General features: G+C 42.9%; 1 protein-coding gene across 5 annotated transcripts in view; it reads right to left on the reverse strand.

Annotated features, from left to right (window-relative positions):
* The window catches only part of LOC127471583 (contactin-4), a 283,238-nt gene that overhangs the window by 74,127 nt on the left and 187,692 nt on the right, over window positions 1-21,419 (reverse strand). For all 5 annotated transcript variants that reach the window (XM_051788645.1, XM_051788648.1, XM_051788644.1 and 2 more), the window contains one exon: window positions 15,827-15,922. In XM_051788645.1, the coding sequence (XP_051644605.1) occupies window positions 15,827-15,922 (96 nt within the window). The remainder of the gene's footprint in view (window positions 1-15,826; window positions 15,923-21,419) is intronic.

Consider the following 21,419-nt stretch of genomic DNA (forward strand, 5'->3'; position numbering starts at 1 on the left):
GCAGAATGCAGATTGTTAGCTTTTATTTATTTATTTCTAATGAAAGGATTCTGAAATGCCTGCTCAGACTTTTAGGAAGATATGATAATTATGTTTATGAGGGAATATCTAATCATCATATTTACACATGTGCATCTCATTATAAGGAGCCTCATGCTGATGTCAAGAGGATACTCAGAGCAAATAAGGTACCACTTCTCAGCCAGCTTATTATTTGCTGCAAGTAGTTAAGTTTGGTTGTTTTTTGGGTTTTGTGTTGTTTTTCTTTTTTAAATTTACTCTTGATGAACAATTATGTTGCTCCTCCAGAAGCAGCCAGCAACAGGCAAACAAACACCACTGCCCCGGGATGCACAGAGGTGTTGGAATTTGAGGGACTCTGCACACAGCAGGTTTGCACCAAAGCCCTCCTGAGCTCTTCAATATGACAACATTTTACATTGACTGTGGAATGGTGAACTGACCACAGGAAAACACAGGATGGGAGGGTCTGTCTTGATCAACCCCTGTCCCCATCCTCCCAAGGAGGTCACATTGTCCCATTCATAATTACACCCTAAACCAGTAAGAGTTTTGGCTTCTGCTTCCCTGTATGAATTGATATGCCTTTAATTGCTAAGAAGCCTCTAATTTCCAGGTTAAATATTTCATTGCTGTTCTATAGGTCTGCTCTTCTGGGCTAATGAGCCCTCTGGCTTGAAGAGTTCTTGCCTCTTTGCTGGTGAGAGCCATCGAGAGCCCTTGTGCCGTCATTTCCAAGACAGCCTTTGCAACCCTATAATGGTTGGAGGAGCTTTTCCTCGCCTCTGCCTTAGTTAAAAGTCTTGAATAATTGTGTCACTTGAGCTGAGTGCCAGCTTGGAAACCCCTGGCAAGCAGGTCACAGGCAAGCAGAAGGCAAATGGAAAGCTGTGCAATGGTGATGATGTGGGATCCCTCCAAACAGAGCAACCCAACACAGGGGGAACTAAAAGAGACCTATTTCTACGGTGCAAAACATCAAAATCTTCCCAAAAGCCATCTTCAAACTATTAATTTGGCTGCATAACACTGAGGAACGTAGTAAAGAGCTGAAGCTGCAGCTCTGCCTTCCTTTCATCACAACAAATCACAAAGATATAACTGCCCAAAACACACAGAATTAGACTTTAGGAGCAGTCCTTTGCTATATAATACTTAAAACAACTGGGTAATTCTCTCTTTCTCTCTCTCAAATAACATGGGACTAATGGAATATAGAGCACAGGGAACAGCACAGACTAGAGCACCTCTAAGTGCATCTGCTTGTGCAGCAACATGTAAATAAAATACTGTATCAAACTCCCTTTGATTTCCTTAGAGATCCCAGTGCAATATTTATGGCTTTTCAAACTTGACGGGTTTCTTTTGATAAGGTTTCACTTCCTAATTGCTCTGGAAGTGATAGACAGTTCACATCCCACAGGCAATTTGTAACAACTGTGTAAACAGACACTTAAAATACAGCCCGAGGTGGCGCGTGATGGAAACGTTTCCCAAAGTTACCACCACGGAGTCTTTGAGCACAAAGAACGAGCAGCAACGAGCACTTTGTGGTTTTCTAATTACACATTAGACTCTAATTCCTGCAGGAATTTATCACAAACTTCTCCTTTCAAATTTGGGGCCCCTGTCGTGTAATTTTTGCCTATTTTACCGCGCTTTCCGTTTCCCCTTTGAAGCATATTCTAGTAGGTCTCTCAAACCTGGAATATAACAGGAAGATTTCGGACCTATATGTGCTGGTTTTAAAAAAAAGGGGAAATTCCAGAAGCTGCAATCCCAGGCCAGCTGCAGAGCACCACCTTGACCACCCACTGCCCAAAGACCCAAAGGCTGTGCTGTGCTACCTTACTCTTCCTCATTGCCTGGAATTCCATGAGAGATCAGGATGAGATGAAGATTTTTGGATGGCAAATCTTCACTTCTGTAATGATTATCAGGACAAGAGGATGGAGAAGTTACTTGAACAATTGGTACATAACACTCATAACACTCAACCCCAAAACCTTCCTTGCTCCACAGACCACACAGAGAGCCTTTTTCATCCACACAAATCCTTGCTGATGGGCTACACAGCCTTGGCTCCCTGGAATACACATTCTACCACAGCAGGCAGATGCTGGAAGAAGGGAAAAGTGGATTTCTTTTTGCCCAAGGAATGCAGGTTTCTGCACACAAGGTCACAAAGTGATGAATATTTGCTCTACCAAGGCACCAGAGATGGGGAAGACTGTCCTAAATTAGTTAATATCACTCATGTCTTCCAAAGGAGCCTATGGAAAATTTGGGAAAAAGAGCAGTGGAGGTGACAGGCGTGGTAGAAGCAGCTTGATTTGACTTTGAGCCAGCAATTAAAAAAGAAATAAACTACTCAAGGCACTGGAACACAGATTTAGGATGTTTAAGATCTGCCTCTCATGTTTACTATCAGAATGCAGACAAACTCTTTTTCTCCTCCCAAAAAAGGAAAGTTCTGAGCCAATTTCCAGGCCACCAGCAGAGAAACCTGGAAAATGAGAGATGCAGAGATTTCTGGCAAAACCCACAGCCCCCTTGGGTCTGTTTTTCCTGATCACCTTCAGATCTCATCACTTTTCTAAAGCACTCAATGATAAACTCAATTAAAGTCTCCCTGTGTTGCCCCCAGAATATTCTGCTCAAGACGAGAAACAAAACTAAAGACACTTCATTTTTCAAACTTCTTCCAAATTACACCAAGCAGGGAAAAAAAAGTTACTGAAAGCTGCACAGAAATTCTGCTACGAGTAATTATTGTAATTAGACCTTATGGTTTTGCCAAAACAATGTTCTCTGGTCACCTGTCTTGGGAAATTCATATATTTTGTCTTTGCCTTTAAGTACAAGAAACTCTTCTTGATTTTTTTTTTTTTTTAAAGTCTCTTCCATAAAGTCAGAGCTGCCACTTAAAAAGGTCTCTGGGGCTATTATGGGAAAAGCTATTAAAACATCAAGATTATGGTGACCATAAAGCTGAAGAGAAGAATGAAATTTTGGAATTAGTATTAGCCAAAAATGGGGATCATTTATCATTTTTAATAAGAACAGTGTGGGTACAACACACTATTATTTTTTATAGGCTTTACTGACAGTTACAGAGATGAATCCAATCTTTAATGATTCCCATAATTCCTATGTTATCACCCACTATGTCACTCTCAAGTTGGACAGGCAGGAACTGCTCTTCTGTGTGAAACACAAGGTTTGCAGCATTTCCTGTCAATTGTGATGCACAAAAATTAGATTTCACTGCACATGGCAAGAAAACAAAACGAAATTAAGGAAATTAGGAAATCCTCCCTTTAAACTGTCCCAAGCAACCCAAATTAAGAGTACATAATTTTGAGACATTCTGAAAGGAAAGGTGAGGTTCATCCCAGCATGTAACAAACAACAACACGTGAAGTTTTTCCTGGAGAGAAAGTTATTCCCTCAACTACTGCAGGGCAACTGGTGGTGGTGAGGAGCTGGATTTAGCACTGTGATTTTATATGAATTAGCCAAGTTTCTTGGCTCTGTGTATTTTACTGCCTGGCTGGAAAGTGCCAAACATATTTATATATTAAATATATTTTATTGTATCCAAATACTATAATGTTTTATATCTCCAAATACTATTTTTTCCAATTAAATTGATTTTGTTTTATATTTCCAAACTATAAAGACATTTTGTACAAACCCTCAATCATATCCATTGTTGTTGTAGAAACTTCTACAACATGGGAGCTGGAAAGGAAGCTCCAAGCACCACAACAAACTGCCTGGGGAAGGGGAAAAGAGGATTATCAGGGAAAGGTCCTCTCCACATCCCTCCATTCCCTTCTGCCAACTGCACTGTGGGTCCTGGAGTTTTGGGCCATTTTTCTCTCACACAGTTTTATTTTAATAGCAAACTACATGAATTATACACTGTACGTATTTTTTGTGGGCCTCCAGACCATTTCATTACCCTGCTAGAACACTGGATCAATTTTTTATCTTCTAGTCTTAAATAATCCTGGAATAATTTAAAGGAATCAACCCGGACAAAAAGCGTCGCCCGATAATTCTCCCCTTGGCTCTGTGCTCTGCCCTCTCCATCACACAGGGCTGCCCAGCTACACCACACCACGGCCCTGGGCCTCAAATGCAGCCTTTTATTAAAGGAATGATAAATAATGAAGAAGATTAATCTGAGGTTAATAAATAATACATTTTTGGATGAACCCTCAGCTGTGCTAAGCCCGACGACACAGTTACTCAGCAGCCAGCCAGCAGTTTGCACACAGAGAAATGGGTTGTCAGAAGTGTGTAAGAATGAGAAAAATGTACAAACTGCCCAATTTCTGTCTTAGATTCTTCCTCACAGCAATTTTCAATGCGTGCAGGGCCGTGTTTACCCCCCAGCCCCTCGACGCCACGCCTGCCCACTGTGTTGAGCTTCACCTACGGGTAATTAAAAGGGCAAGAGGTCTTCATTACCTGAAGCCTAATCAATAATCACCTGTATCTGCTGCATCTCCATTCTGGGTATCTCTAGAACAGTTAATATCTGATGGCTGTACACAGCTGACCTGGCTTATCTCTGAGGAGCAGCCTCCAGCCCCAGTCGATGCCACGGCACCGGAGCGGTAACAACTGCTGCTCCGTGGCATCGGGGCATTCTGACAAAATTTAACCTAAAGTTCCCTCGGGGAGAGAAATCCACAGCAGCCTTTATCTGTGACTGAATAGAAAGTGTTATGAGATGGAGTCCTGGGCTGTTGTATTTGCTGCAGTTAAACAAATAAACCCATTTTGACAGCATCTGCCGGGTAGCAGGTGCCCTCCCGCCCTCTCACTGATTTAGGGCCAGCAATTTGGAAGAAACTATTGGGTTTTTTACCTGACAAACTTAGCAAACTGTCTTACAGAAATTTAGAGCTCAGCCCAGTCCTGCCTGAAAGGAAAACCCACCAACAAATCCAACCTGTATTTGTCATAAGGGCTTGATACCTTCTGAACCAGGTTTGGTGTTTGCTGGAACCAGTGAACCTTGCCCAGGATTAGACTTGATGCCACGTAGTTTCCTGCACCTCTGGTTTAAACTTCAATTTTTGGAGTTAGGCTCAAGCCAGCTGCTCTTGGACGAGGCTCTTGGGAAGGGTCAGTCCCCCCAGCCACGTCCCTTCCTGAGGGATTTCCAACCTGGAACTGCACCAACCAGGGATGATGCTGCAGACACCTGAAAAGTTGGGAGGTTGGGCCTGCCAAGAGAGACAGTGATCCACTGAGGAAGGGAATTATCACAGAATTATGGAATGGGTTGGTTTGGAAGGAATCTGAAAGCTCATCCAGTCCCACCCCTTGCCATGGGCAGGGACACCTTCCACTATTCCATGTTGCTCCACACCCTGTCCAACCCAACCCGACCTTGGACACTTCCAGGGATGGGGTTTTCAATTATGAATTAAAAACCTATTTCTTCTAAGAACACTTCAATTCTAGAGCAAAACACCATCACCTCTGGCATCAAGGAGGTCCCAGAGATAGCCAAGGCAGCTGATTTATGGTGAAATCAAGATTTCAGGAAAACTTTATGAGCATGTAAGGTAACGTGCCACATAACCCCATCAAACCAACCTTTAAAAAGAGCAACAACACAGAAAGCTCTCACAAGTGGGTGAACAGCTATGGATTTGCTACAGCCTTCAGTCCTACTAATCACCAACACTCTACTCATGAAAGCCAGGAGATGCATCCTTGCTCTCCTGTGGCACTGATTCAAGCCTGGATGATTTCAACATCTTTTACCCACTGAGCAATGTATAGATCTGTGTGATGCTCTCTCTGCTTGTAAGTTCATTTCAACAAGGAAATTCCGGTACTAATAAAAAGAATAACAGCTTGTTATGGCCCAGAGAGTGGCATCAACATCCTCCCAAAGAAACACTCATCCTCACCTGACAGCCAGAGATAAACATCTCCATGGCAGATCCTGTCAACAGCAAATGGAAAGAGGGGAGAGAGGAGAGACTGGACAGAAAAAAAAAAAAAAGAAAAAAAAGGGGCTAGACTGAAGCTGCTAATTATGGGAAAACATCAAATGAGAATAAACACACTGTAAGCTGGGCATGTGCAGACACAAAGCTTACACTGATTTTTAATTCTGCACTGCAGTTTTGCTGTGAGAGATTCAGTGGTTGCTGATACTCTCCAGGCTCGAGTTACATAAAGTGCTCCACACACCACCTGAAGGAATGACTCACAGATTTAATCCAGTAGTTTGTTTTCTGTTTGAAGTCAGACACAGTTAGCCTAAAATCTTTTTTTGTGTGCACTTGCTTCACTAAAGCTAAAGGTCCCTGGGCTTGTTTTAAAACATATTTCAATGTGACCCAGCTAATCCTTTAATACCAGCTTTCAGTACCTTTGATCAGCCTCTTACTGGAGCTATAAGAGATTAGATCAAACCTTAAAAAGGAGAAAAAAACAAACTTGGTTGCAGAGAATTTTCTTACTGCAGTGAATTAATATCATGATCAAGTCCAAGGCTGAAATATCTGCCCAAACAGCATGGGGGGTATGTCCTCTAGGGCACTGCTGTGGCACTTGCCTGTAGTACATAGGAAAAAAAACATTCTCTTCACATATTTGATAGATAAACAGGGTTTTGATAGATAAACAGGGTTTTGATATCTACCAGCTGAAACCATCATCAGGGTTGCACATTTATCCTCTCGTTCAAACAAATCATGGTCACATATTTAGACATTCCACATGTGTGAGGGAACAGCAAATGCCCAAACCAATACCCCCACGTGTTTTCCAGCAACAGAACATCACTCTCACAGGAATGAGGGTTCACTAGTCCAGGACTATTGGCTTTAACAACACAGCACGTGCACCCGGGGGTGTGGAAACCCAAATTTGGTTGCAGAAGTGGAGATACACCAATGCCAATCAACAAACATTCTGCTGTGAGAGCAGGTCACAGCCCTTGCTGCTTCTGAGAGCTTTGCAGAGACCAGCTGGAGCTGGGTCTGGAGGGAAAGGGTGGTTGCACCAGGTTAGCAGAGCCTGGGAGCAAGACTCTGATCTCTAATTTATTTTATAAAGAGATCACAAGATGTTACACTTTCAGTAAATGCCTATTGACTGGATCTTGTCAGACGACAGATTTCACTCATCTGCAGCCAAACCCTGCCTGCTCTACCCCCTTTCAATCCCATTTCAATCTTCATTTAGTGCTGCCTGCAATCGAGCAGGGGAATGAACCACATGACTGGCTCGCAGATGATTTCTTTTTAAAGATGTCATGAGCTGTCACTGATAAATAAAAAATCCATTAATGTCATGTTCCTTATTATTTTGGTATTCCAAGGTCTTTACTGGAGAGTTGAGCCTCTTCCCATCCAGTTCTCTGTGTTACAGACCCCAGACATCCTCCCCTGTCCATGACACCCAGGTGGGGCATCAACGTGGAATGGCAGGTGATGGCAACACTGAAGGTGATAAATCACATATACCAGTTGAAAAATTTGGGTCCAAACTCCTGTGCCAACATCTCTTCTTGCCCGTGACCCTGTTTTGCAACTCTAAATTTCTCCCTGCTGAAATGAGGCAGATCATACACACACCAACTCAGGTGCTTAAATTAGTGTAAATCTATAATGAGTTTGGCATTTGTGCTATTAGAAATATTTGTAATTTCATAAATCTCTCAATTAAAACAGCACTGCATGTTCCCTGTGCTGTCAGAAACACCAAGCCAAAGCACTCCCAAATTAGAGGAGAATTTATCCTTATCCCTTATCCTCAAATATGTTGATAAACTTGTGCACAAACTGAATCAGCACTTTTAGAGAAAGGATTATGTCAGATTAATTTTAATCTAATCCATTTCTATCTCCTGAGCAGCTTTTTACTTCTTGCTTTAAATAATTTAAACGGTGACTGTGGCACAGCATAAAAAATAAATGATGGGAGATGCACTTTAAATGGAAGTTACAACTCTCAATCACTTTTTATTTAAATGGGAGTTTCATATGCCTGATTTTAAGTTTAATGAAGCCCATTTTTGCTGAACTGTAATAATCCTCCCCACGTGGAACCAGACCCAGACGGATGACACTCTCCTGCAGCTCCATGTCTGACTCACCTACTCTGTAAGTGCTCTGCAAAGAGACACCCTGGGTGAATTTGGGGCTGTCAGATGTTGACACTCCTTTCTTTGGACTCGGGAATTTTCCTCCTGTATGAGGACATGTGAGTGACAGCCACTGTTAAGAGGAAAAACTGATTAATTCTGATATTTTTGTTGTTGTGCTGTTTGTTCTGATCATGGTCTTCTCCATCTCCCACACATCCCATCAGCATCCCCCTCCAGTGAGCAATGCCAAGGAAATCCTGGTTGAACTTCACACATTCCCATCCCAGGAAAGGCACCTGTGAGCTGTGGGGCCCCAACTCATGGGAACACCACCTTGCTGGGGCATTTTCCTGCTTGTTTGGAAATTGAGCCTTCCCTCCATCATTCCCTGCATCCTGCAAGCAGAACCATCCATGAATAACTCACAACAGTTTAACTCCTGGCCGTGATCCAGAGAGGTTTGTAGCACCTCCTGGTTCACCTCTGCCAACACCGACCCCACTGCCACAGTCAAACAGGTCAGATGCATCACTGACATCCTAATGCAAAATATTTCTCTGATTCCTTCTCCTTTTCCTTTCCCAGCCAGTTTACCTGCTCATATTTTCACTCCAGCCTCTGGAGTGATCCATGACAGGCTGCTCACTGACCTTGCAGCACTTTGACAAGTAGTTGAACCAACTTACAACCAGCTTAGCAGATTTTTTGCTTGGTTTCCTAGAGAAATGGAGCTTTTACAAGCATGGTGCCCACCCCAGCTGTGAGATACTCCTCTCTAAATTAGCTTCTCACTAATTGGAACCAAATCAGACCGAGCAGCAAAGGCTTACAAGACATTCAGACAGGAGAGAAAGAGGAGAAACTACGAATCCCTTAACAAGGAGAGGGCAGGGGTAGCTCAGCCCTTCGTGAATCTGCTTGGCAAGAGGCACCTGCCCCATCCTGGGCATACAGGCTGTGGAAGAAGCACATTTCTAAAAAGCTCTGGACATGCCACACTGAAAGAAACAGCAGGAAAAAAAAAAAGGCTGAAAATTACAGTTATTGTAGTGAAGTGGGGGGCAAAAAATGCTCCAGGATGTAAGAAATATACCAGGAGAAGCATTCTTATCCCAACAAATAAGTAACCTTCCATTCCTCTGAATTGGGAATGGAAACCATCCCACTGGCAGTTGGGCTTGATGTTCCTTGTGGGTCCCTCCTAGCTCAGGATATTCTATAATTCTACCAAGCATGCCACAAATAAAAGATCTGGTACTGAGAATCTGATTTAACACTGAGGGGAAGATGTTTTTCAAGGCTCTTGCCCAAAGCCACCCTGAATTCTCCATCCAGCAGAAATAAGAGACGGATCCACACAGAGGCATCGCTGCTGCCTGGGCAGAATGAAATGATCTCCTGTTATTGGGGAGACATTAGGTGGAAACAGTCTTGGCCTCTCTGGCCATGAGCTATTTCTAAAGTTATTCCTTCCCTTTCCATCACCTCTTTCAAGGCTGAGTGTTTTCCAAAGTTTTAGCACAAACTTTGTTCCTGGTGACTGTAAGGACTCCAACAGAGAGAGTTACAAACGTTCGTTCCCGTTGTTACAACAACGGCTCTAATCATTTATTAATCATGCATTAATTCTTCATAAGTGACAAAAGAAAAGGCAGCGTGACAGTTTTCAGAGAAGAGAGAGAAATAACTGCAAAACTGGTGCCACAGGATGGGGAGGAAAGGGGCACAAGGACCTGACAGCAAGTGAAGGAAGTTGAGTTCCACAGCACTCCCTGCCGAGCAGCACCGCTCAGGGGGGGAAAGCCCCACACATCCATCCTCTGATGGTATAAAAATGCCTAATAATTGCCTTCTTCCTTCTGCACTGTTACAGTTAATCTTCCCAGGTTTCCCCCCTCCTCCTTGCATTGGGTAAACACCAGGGACTCTGAGATGCGTCTTTAGGAGACAAACCCCCCAAACCATTCATCACCCTGAAGGCCATCAGGCACACTCAGAGCCAAAACATTCCCACTGTTTCCAGCCCGTGAAGTGTCCATCATCACTTTAAAAAAAAAAAAATAATAATGAAAGCAGTGAAAAAGTGACCAGCCAAGTAAACACACACTGATCGTTTCTCTGCAGAGCCCAGAAGTGGTTCCGGCGTCGCTGTAATCAGTAAAGTGCTTTCTGAAAACATGCCTGGTGTCCACACTTCACTACCTACCATACAGCATGAAAGGCTGAGATTGAGATGGAATCAGAATTGCCATCTCTGCTGTCAAATGCTAAAATTTAGTTAGTTCTACTTGATTAAGCTGTGCAACAGAACTAAAAGTTCTCCCAGATACTGGGAGAGGGGGGGGAAAAAAGGCAGGAGAGAGTGATAAAACCTGAACACATCCATTATGTGAAAAGATGTGAGAATAATTCTCTGTCAACATTTCAGCTCCCAGACAAGCAGCCCATGGCTGTGTTTCCAACAGGAGTAATGGCATCAGATAGGAAAGAGTTATGGGAACAACTGAGCTTTAATGAATCTCCTCCACTTTGGGAAGATGGAATTTCACAAGTGCATTGAGAACATGGGCTCTGCAGAGAGACAGAAAACTGATTTTCCTTAAATCCTGCCTTTGTTCCCTGAAGGAGACACAGCTCCAAGATGCCCAGGAAGGTTGTCTGACTCCGCAGCAAGGAGCAGAGGGACAAGGTGTGCAGGGAACTGAGGTTCAGGGATAGAAATCATGTTGGGGAGCTTCGGTTCCAGGGTCACCAGGAACTTTGTTAGAGGTCCCTCACAAGTGGGCAGGAGAAGACATGTCTTGTAAAAATATCAGCATGCTTCCATCTGTACATCTAAGCACTTTGTTATCTAAAAAAAAAAAGCAATCAGCTTATTTATTCCTTGCACAGATTACTGAGATAAATTAGGAGTGAGAATAAATATGCTCCAGATGTGAGGAGTGGTGGTACAAGCTAAGGACAGGGAGATCCCAGAGCAGGACACACCTCTAGGGAATACAAAGGGAACAGAGAATTCAAACAATTAAGTAATTGAGAGCTCATTTTTGTCAGTTCTCTGTGTACATTCACAGTACAGCACTCCGAGATCTCCATTTCCATAGGGTTTTCCCATGAGGGCTGGAAGGCAAATGTCATGAGAACATCGTGTATGGATCTTCTAAAGATGAACCCAGAGGAACTCGCAGGGGGAGTGAAAGAAATCCTAAAAGACAAGTTCATTTATCTTCCCAAAGAAGGGAAGGGGGAGGATTTACAGACTCATTTGTTCTGCGTGAGGATGGGTGTGCCACCAGCCTGTCAAGTGGGCAGAAAATACTTTCCAGGACTGTATTTTTTTTTTTTTAGTCTCTAGACTCACAGCGAAATGCCAGGGATGTTAGGAGGAATTTGAAAACTGTAGTTGTTAAAATATTAACAACCCTGCCCCGACTGTCAAATAAATCTAGTAAAAGTGGCAGCTAAATTACTCAGTTCCCACAAACTTCAATGAAAAGAACTATTTGGCACAGAAGAATATTTTGTCTTAAAATTTGGAGATAAAAGTTAAAAGGACAGTGACCTCCAAATACTTCCCAGGCATATCCCCCTTGGAACACAATTCAGAGCCCTGAGAAACACAGGCGAGTGTTTGCTTTGGGTTTCGGAGCTTTTTGTTTGTTTGTTTCAATCAAGTTTATCTCAACAGGAAATGTATCTTGCCAAATTTGATCAACAATACTGAAAAGAGCAAACAAGAAAAGGTAACCTGCTTCCCCTGCAAAGCTCCTCTCAGAAGGAAAACATTTTCACCAACAGCTGAACTTGAACATCATTTTATGTTTGAAATGGTCAGTGGTTTCTAAATTAATCTAAATGGCCTAAAAATACAACAGAATGGAACACTTAGGAAAAACCAAAGGCTGTTTTGGTTGTGGGTTTTTTTGGTTTTGGCTTGTAATGGCCCCCAGGTTGATTTGCTCTTCCAGATGGTCAAAGGAGGGGATTCATCCCCTCTACTCTGCTCTTGTGACACCCCACCTGGAGTACTGCCAGAGGGCAGGGTTAGATGGGATATTGGGAAGAAATTCTTCCCTGGGAGGGTGGGGAGGCCCTGGCACAGGTTGCCCAGAGAAGCTGTGGCTGCCCCATCCCTGGGAGTGTCCAAGGACAAGCTGGACGGGGCTTGGAGCAACCTGGGCTGGTGGAAGGTGTCCCTGCCCATGGCAGGGGTGGCACTGATGAGCTTTAAGTCTCTCCCAACCCAACCCATTCTGGGACTCTATGGCTGATCTAGCAGGGCTTTGAAAATATAAAGCAGCAAAGCATTATTTTATGGGATCCAAATTCTAAGACATGCTGAGATTCCTTAATGACTGCCCAGTTAATGCTGTGGAAGTGGCCAGTGGCTCTGGAGGTGGCCCCTGTTGTTCTGCATCAAAGCCAAATTTTAGCTACACTCATAATTTAGGATTTTTGCCTGTTTTTTCATGTCCACTTAAATACCTACAGCTGCTCATTGAGCTGTTACACAGGCCCCAATTCCACATTCCCAGAGCAATGTTTACTCTCAAATTATTTCTTCTGTTGAGCTTCACAGGTAGAATGGTTGACACACAACCATCATTAGGCTTTTGATTAAAGAAACAGTGGAAATAATGAGGGAACACCCTTTACAAGCAGGGTAATTATCTCAGAAAAAAGGTACCAGCCCAGGTAGGTTTCTGCAAGTCCTTTAGTGAAACAAAGGCAAAAAAAAAAGGAAAGGAAAAGAACTGAAACTTCTAACTTGGGGGACTGGGAGGGAAGCAGAGATTCAGATGCTGAATCTCCAACTCATATTAAACTAAAAATTAGGACAATACACGGAGATGCCTCAATTGTTGTGTGCAAGCCACACACAGCCTGTTTGTTGATGCTGAAAATACCTCTTCATCATTTGGACTCATTCTCAGGATGAATTTCTCGTAACACTTGAACAGTAGGAAGCTCTTTATCAGGCATCATTAAGAAGAAAAACTACAAAGAAATCCTCAACAACTAATGCACGTAGGCCAACATAACCTCACTTTTAGCTGCCAGCTCTTTAGAAATGGGTATTTCCAAGCAGCAAAGTCTTATGGTGAACTACAGTTGAAAGGTTCAAGGTCTGGATGTAGCATCTTTTTAATAAAATCCACAATTTTTAAGACCAAGACAACCAAGGGATGAGAGGAAGTTATTCCCTTCTCATTTATTAGCTTTTTTCGACCCAATTTCTTCAGGGGGGCTCTAAGCATTGTCATTTGACCCACCTAAAAATGGAAGAGACACTGGCCCTCCTCAGACACTTTGGAAGTGTTTCCCATCACACAGAAATTCTTGAGCTGTGTCTCTGACACCCAAAAGAATATCCTCAGCTTTGTGCTCAGCAACTGGCCAGGGGTTTTTTTCCAGGTTTCTACTATTCCAGTGAACACTCTCATCAGTGAAGCAACAGGAATTCTCACACTGAATCATTTTGCTTCTTAAAATATTTTTTAAGATTTCATTTTCAGTGCACACATGAAACTAAAGTAAAAAAATAGCAATAATAACATAAAAGTGTTTTTTTTTCCCAGACAGTCCCATGCTTCAGCATTGGTCATTAACATCTTCAGGCCCTTTTTGCAAGGATGATGAAGTCAGGTTGCTGCCCTAATCAAGTTCTAAAATAAGTAATTGCATTTTCTCTGTCTTAACTCGCCCTCTCAACGAGAGGGATTGTTTTTCACTGCCAAGCTGAACGTTTTTTCCTGTTGCACTACAACATGAAATACTTGCAATGTTATACCAGGGGACTGGAAGGAGCTGATCTCTACAGCTCTGCTTTGCAAACACTGCCGGGGCCCCTGGGGATGGAGCTGCCCATGGAACACGGCGGTTTTCCGATGAGCAGCTGCTTCCAGGGACACCTGATACTCTCTGATGAACCTCCCTGAGCCCAGAGAGAGCAGGGGAGGGTTGTGGTAATTGTGCAGTGACTGTGCAGACCCCAGAGCTCTGGTTACACCGGCAGATGAGCAGTTGGCTGATGGAAACACCATTAAAAGAATTAACTCTGCAGTTGTGACTTTTAAAACTCATCCTCATTTCTAACCTTAGCAGGAAGGCAAAGTAAAAGAAAATATTGCCACAGAGCAGATTAATTCCCACAGAGCAAGGGTCTTGGTTTGAATGAACTGGACCTGGTTTGAGTTTCTATTAAATACTTTCTATGCGAACCAGAAAACAACAACTGGCACAACTCCAGCCCAGCTCAGTTACAAAACTGCAATAGTATCAGTTTAGAATAATTGTGGATCTGGTTACAATTAGAGATAATTTTCTAGCTGCAGTAGAGCAGGTCAGGGACGGTGGTCATGTGGGAAGTCATCTCTCACCCAAATGATTGAGGGAAATAACTACCCTTGAGTTTTCTGCCTCTCTGGGCACCAGAAATGCTCTCACCTCCTGGTCAGTGAGAGATGCTTTCCCACACACTGAACCCGAAGTGGAAATAATGCCAGCACCTTTCTGGAATTCATTTGGCATCATCAGTAAATAAACCCAACCCAAAACTTTCTCCTGAATCACCTGATCAAAAATTTCCTCCTCACTGCTCAAACCATCACCAGCCACATCTCCACACAAGGTGCTCATGCTGCAAAGATTCCTCATGGCAAAACAGAAACCTCTCAACAACCACAGAGACAAAGACAAATGTGCACAAATCCTGCCTCATCTGTGGGATGTCTGTAACATCCCCGTGTCCCTCTGGGACTCAGGAGCCTCCTTGTCTGTGGAGAAACAGGAGGCAGCACCACACGGCCATGGGTGTCCCCAGGAGCCAGTGGGGTTAGTTCTGCTCACTGGGAAAGGGCCCCAGCTGAACAAGATCCATGGGTAGGTCTGTCAGCTGGTCAGATGTGAGCAAAGCAGCTCCTTAAGCCCCTGTCTGAGCAGTAAGCTCAGCCTAACAGCGAACGGTCCACCGGGCAAACTCCATCCAGCTGATGAGGACAGACAGATTTCAAAGCAGGACGGCAAATTTCTTTAAAAGGGACACGGATCCATGGAATGATGACCACTTGTTTTGATGGAACAAACAACCCCCTGATGAAAGAGGCAGCTGCAAGGGCTGGGTGTTGATCGTGGTGGTTGCTGGCACAACACGCGGTGCCTGTCGGGCACACACTGGCCGTGCCTGACATGGCATCCAGCAGGAACTGGTGATGGAATGACTCCCTCTCCAACTCATTTTTTTCTCTATAAACAGAACAGTGCAACACACACGATCGGGACATCAGCCACAAACACCTGACTGGTACATTTAAAATAAATTTGTGCTAAACTGAAAGGATTGTTCTGAATTTTCTAAACCTTTATAGCACATTCTTTGAAGTGAACAGCACAAAGTACTTGCTACACAGAACCATGCAATCATTTAGACCTTAAAGATCACTGAGTCCAACCATTAACCCAGCACTGCCAAACCTACCACTAAACCATGTCCCCAAGTGCCACATCCTCATGGCTTTTAAACCCCTCCAAGGAGGGCAAACTGTCTTAAGATTTTAAAGTGCAGCAGAAGTTGTAATAATATATGAATAAATGCACCGAGAATCTGGAGAACACAAAACAATCTAGAGTAGAAGCTTGCAAATACCCCTGGTATCAATGAGAAGGAAAGTGCTTTACCTCCCGAGTGGGGCGGGGGCCCACACAGCAGCACCATGCCCTGGCCCTGGCGCACAGACACCGTGCTCCTCGTCCTGGTCTTGAAGTTCTCCAGGTCTGCCAAGAGAGAAAGAACTCAGTCAGAGGGCCATTCATGGTTTCTCCTCGTGAGAAGCACAAAAGCTTCACCAGGACTTTGCTGCAAACGTCGGTGTGGAGGGGGAGCTGGGGGGACCCGGGTGGAGCATCAGAAGCTGCAAAAGGATCAGCAAATGCCTCCACAGGCTGGCAAGGGGAAAAGGGGGTGATTTATCCACAGCAGAAGACACATCTAGAGAAACCTGCAGCACCTGGAATGCTGGCAGAGCTTTGCTCTATGAACTCATGAAGAATTACTGCCTTAAATAACCAATTACCTCATAACCCAGCCCATTTGCCTTCAGGAGCCTTGTTACTGATGTCCTCACAACCCATGTGTGGAGACCCTTCCTCTCCCATGACGAAGTCTCTCCTAACAGCTCCATGTTACCCACACAGCTCCTTAATTAAATTCCTCCTTCCACCTCTCTCTTTTTCTCTCCTCAGGGCCCACAAACTGCAAAAATACAATTCCCTCTCCTCTCCTTGCACGCTGAATCCAAGGAAATTGCTCTCAAGTGAGGAGGTGACTCTCTGTGAGCACCAAGACACGGAATCACTTTGGCAGCCTTTGATCTTTAACAGTCCCCTGCATTTCAATTTTCATTTTTTTTCTTGTCTTCAGTGTAGCTGAGCCTTGGTTTGGCGACTACAAACCTCTTGGCAGTGCAGTTGGGAACCAGAGAAAACACAGAGGTGATAAATATTTATCAGCAGGAACTGGTAGGAACATCATTAAAAGTTTACAAGGATGAAAAATTAAGCTTTGATTTTTATCCCCTCTTAAAAAGGTTTTCTGCACACATATTTAAAAAAAAAAAATTAAATAAATAAAATCAGAAGTTGTCACCACTTCATTTCCCTGTTTAGGAAAGAAACCTTTATGGACCTCTCCTGCTAAAGTCAAATTCAGAATAAAACTCAGAGAAAAGGGAGAGTACAATGGAAATAGTGAGCAACAATTAGCCCCAGTCACCATGAGATTTCCAGTACAGTTCTGCCAGACCCTTACACTGTATGGTACATCATTATTATATTTATTTCAGCATTTTAATTTTGCATTTTAGTGGATAAATATTGAGAGGATTTACAAAGCCTTCTACATTGAATGACTTATTTGTTAAAAGAAATTAGTCCAAACCCTGGAGTTTCCCAGTCTCAAGTCACAGCCTGAATCTCTAACTTTGCTTTGTGATTTTCTTTGTCCTTCTGTCTGTTTTTGGCCTAGGACAGAAGGAAAATAGAAGGAAACCCAGTATTAATGAAAACAGAGAGATATAATTTTTCATTCCTACATTCTATCAGTCTGACAGGATTTTTTTTTTTGCAGTTTACAGGAACCACTAAAGCATTTCTCTGACCACCTGCCAGTCCATAGATTTTAATACATTTTGACTGCATACAGACACAAGACTGGATTCCACCCTCTCTGAGAACAGCAGCAGGAGGAGGAATAGCCTAAAGCCAAAATAATGCCTGGAGGAATAAACATGGTATTAGGAAACATTTTTTTACATCAATATAGACAAGAAAAGCATTGCTACCAGGAAAAGAATCTCTGCTTGGATGAATAAATAGGAAATGCTGGAAGAATGGTCAAAATCAACTGGAGGCAGCAAATATAGCAGAGCACCCACCACCACTGTTCACAGGGCAAACCACCAAGCTTTGGGAGTCCCTGTCAGTTCTGAAAAGCCTCCTGGATGTGCTTCAAATCTGGCTCTGAGTAAAACAAGATTAAGATAATTATAAGAAAGGCTGATGCCTCATCAAAGCCATTAGGCTGATTGTGCTGGTGCACCCTGAAACCCACAGATTTATGTTCTCAACACCTAAATAATAACTGGAACTAAACCCAATATCATTAAGATTTTATTAGCAAGAAGCTTCACTTAGACAGCACCTCGCAGTCTTTGCCAGGAAATCAGGAACAATGTCCGTGTGGAATGGTTATGAAATGTATGGATTAGTGATGGGTGGGTTGGAGAGGTTCTCCTCTGCTTTCCCGTGCTGTGCAAAGCAGAGAAAAGCCTTTCCTACAGAATCATGCTCAAATGGGTGCAGAATATTGCCCTGAAATTTTGTGCCAGGTGAGACCCGAAGGAAAGTTAAACCCGCTCGCTGACAACCACCCCCCGCGAGGCTGTAATGCAGAAATACCCCTCTAATTCTTCATTCCCTGTGTCTGTTATCTTCCTCTGAGGGTAACAGCTGTCTAGTGCCTCTGTACCCCTCCCCAGGAGCAGGTAAGAAATTATTCTCAGTACTTTTGACATTAAAAATCAATGGAACAGCAAAAGAACAAAAAGCTCAGCAATGCACGACTGAATGACAGCGTGACTGGTTTGGCTGTCTGTGTCTGCCCTAATGGCAGCATTAAGTTCCACTTTGCTTTGTCCCCAAGCCCAAAGACCCTGAATTAAGACATGACTTTTTTTGTTCTTATTTTCCAATAAAAAACCCTCAACAAACAGACTCACAAACCACCAGGTTAAGGGGAGCACTGAGGAAGAAAATATTAACAGTCACAATTCCGGAGGTCAACGTCCTGCCAAAGCTTATTGGGAGCACAAAAAGCTACAGCAATGACTCCACTGAACATGGAAAAATATTGTATAAGCTCCAGTAACTCCAGCATCACACAAGGACATGACTAGTAATGATTTCAGTGCAAAGAGGAGAATACAACAGGGAGGTGCAACAGGAACGCAGGTTACTGTGAGTAACAGTTACTCACACCTTATTTAAGGACTGGGTGAAGATGCCTTTTAAACAACTTCCCCACAGTATCAATTCTAACTCGAGCTGAACACACCCACATAAGTATGAAGTTGTGTGTAATATTTAATTTAAGTTGGATGAGTTTAAAAGCAGCTGCGTGACTTTGGGAAAGTCACTTCAGTTCTCGCTGACAAAGTTTGCACATCTCTAAGGACAAGCACTTCAGCTGTGTCTCTCAAAAGAGGCTTAATTAGCTAATATTTGCACTAAAACCTGACATCTGGTGCCAAAATGCACTGGAGTGCAATACACACCCCAACACCCAGCCCTTAATAGGGACTCGAACGTTTTTTCTGGCATTATGAGATTTTTTTTCTGCAGCCTCTGTTAAAACTCTGGCTTAATGTTTATGATACAACTTATGCAGGTACCAGTGAGTGATGCCAGTCTGACACAGATGCTTATTTCCCAAAACCACTGCAAAGCCCAGGAGGTGCCAGCAGCAGCTGTCAACCCACCAGCTTTTCACTTTGGGGAGGGGATTGTTTTAAATGACCTCCTTCCCAAACCTCAAGTGGGGTTTAATAAAAGCTTAAGCAATCTGAAACGATCCACAGGCCCTCAAGACTGGGTAGTTTGTCTCAGTAAATGGCATTTGGAAACTTTAATCAAAACCATATGGCTTTTCACAGTGACAATTATGCAGCTTTGTCTAGAGTAATGAAAAATTTCCCCAAGTTTTGCCTACAATTTTCATAGCAAAGAAGATCCAATTATAAGCAAAACAAAAGAGCTGTGGCCTTTTAGCCTTTATTAGGACCTAGTTGGGTGTGCACTTTATGAAATTTGATAATTGTTTTTTTAAGTGACCACTGGCAAGTCCTGGAAATCGAAGTTTTAAAGAAATATTTCATAGATGGCATCAAAGGATGAGCAAGCAAACGATGGCACCAGCTCACCCTGCCACTGCTGGGGGCACTGGAATATTTGCCCTCTGCTTTTTGTGTTTACATTCCTTCTCACTCAGGGCTCCACTGCTCGTTCCATTGGCAGGACATGTACCCAGGCAGAGCAGTGACACGAGCCCACTTGGTCCCCATTATTTGCTACAACACAAAAATAACTGAGTTGCTGAACTTGGAGCTCCCTGGAAACCCAGCTGGAACACGGAGCCTTCCCTCAGGAGGCTGTGAGTCTCAGGGCATTGAGAATTTGACAGAGATCCCTGTTTTTTCTGAAAGCTGAGCTCTGTTTTGTTGCCTTTTGTTTGCCAAAGGAGGGGTTTCCACAGTTTGCTTTTATTTTTTTTTCAGCCCCGTGTATTTTTAGAACCCAAAAGGCTTTGTGATTATGCTGATTCTGAAATTAGGAGAGGGCCCTCTCTGCAAGAGGGATGTATTAGAACCATTAAAAGCCACCAAAAAATATGATAGAAAATTAGATGAGGAGTAAATGATCCAAATTGGTGGTGACAGGTGTCTGCATGTCCTTTAGAAAGCCAATTTCTGTGACTGTATCATGCAGAAACAGCACTGCTGTACTGCCTTGAATGACACCCTGTCAAAAACTCACACACCACAGTGAGCCCTTTGTCATTCCATTTAAAGGGTTTTTTCCTAACGATTAGAAAAGCAGTGTCAATGTTATTCTCACCTATTATTCTTGTTTAACTCATAGGAAACTATTTCTCCTTCTATTACATTCCAACAAAAACATACACACACATCAATCACTTCTTTATACATCACTGGATTTTAATTTCCAAATAAGAACATGACTAATATTCAGGCTTAGAGAAATGAAAATGTTAGTGGCTTTTACACTATGTTTTACTTAAAAAGTCTCTCCCTAGAGACTCCTGTAAAGTAAATTTGTTAACACATCAGTGCTATCACTCTACTGAGTCCATGTTAATAGCAAGGAGCCTCCAAAGCATAAGCCCTGTGTCTCTGTGTCTATCTGTATCTTCCCATGGATCATTATTCCTACAGAATGAGATATTCAATGAACCTTGATAAAGGAACCACACAGTTTAGATCCAGGAGCAGCACAGGAAGGGAAAGGGTAGGTGACACCCTGTGCATCCAAGTGTGGAGTTATTGGGAATTAGCAGTAACTGGATACTGTGCCATTCTAACTGTACTAAAAATAAGGCTTTGGTTGGGATACTCACACTTCAGTTGATGGTTTACAAATCCTTGGATCAGCACTTCAGGAGTTCTTTTAGCCTGTATATATTTTATGGGGTGCTGTGGTCGGTATCTCACCCTTCAGACTTGGCTGTACTTTGGATACCAGAAAACTGAACGGTGAAAAATGAGTCTGATCATCTAAGAATTGAAAAATCAGAAAGCTAACACACTTACTGGCAATCCTGGCAATTTTGGGTATTCTGTGGTGGACAAACCACCACTTTTATCACACATATAAAATAAAGTTTAAAGCACCCATACAATAAGAAATAATGACCTAGGTAAGGTATAATTAGCTTTTGCTATATGTGAAATGCCCAAACCTCTTTGGTACCCACACACAGCCAAGACACCTAAAGCCAATTTTCAAGCATGACTTAAAAGAGATTTATAGATCATAATGGGTTTAATTTTAAAATAATCCCAGCAATCTAAAATTCAGAGTGACGTTTAAGGTCATATCCAGTCCTTGAATTGAAGTCAATGAGATTATTCTTTATTATTAAAGACCACCTGACTGATCTCAAGGGAATCTGATTAGGCCAGGAATGAAAAAGCTGACA

This window comes from Manacus candei, unplaced genomic scaffold (genome assembly GCF_025592945.1).
Source record: "Manacus candei isolate 608988 ecotype Guabito, Panama unplaced genomic scaffold, ASM2559294v1 h1tg000025l, whole genome shotgun sequence".
Lineage (NCBI taxonomy): Eukaryota > Metazoa > Chordata > Aves > Passeriformes > Pipridae > Manacus > Manacus candei.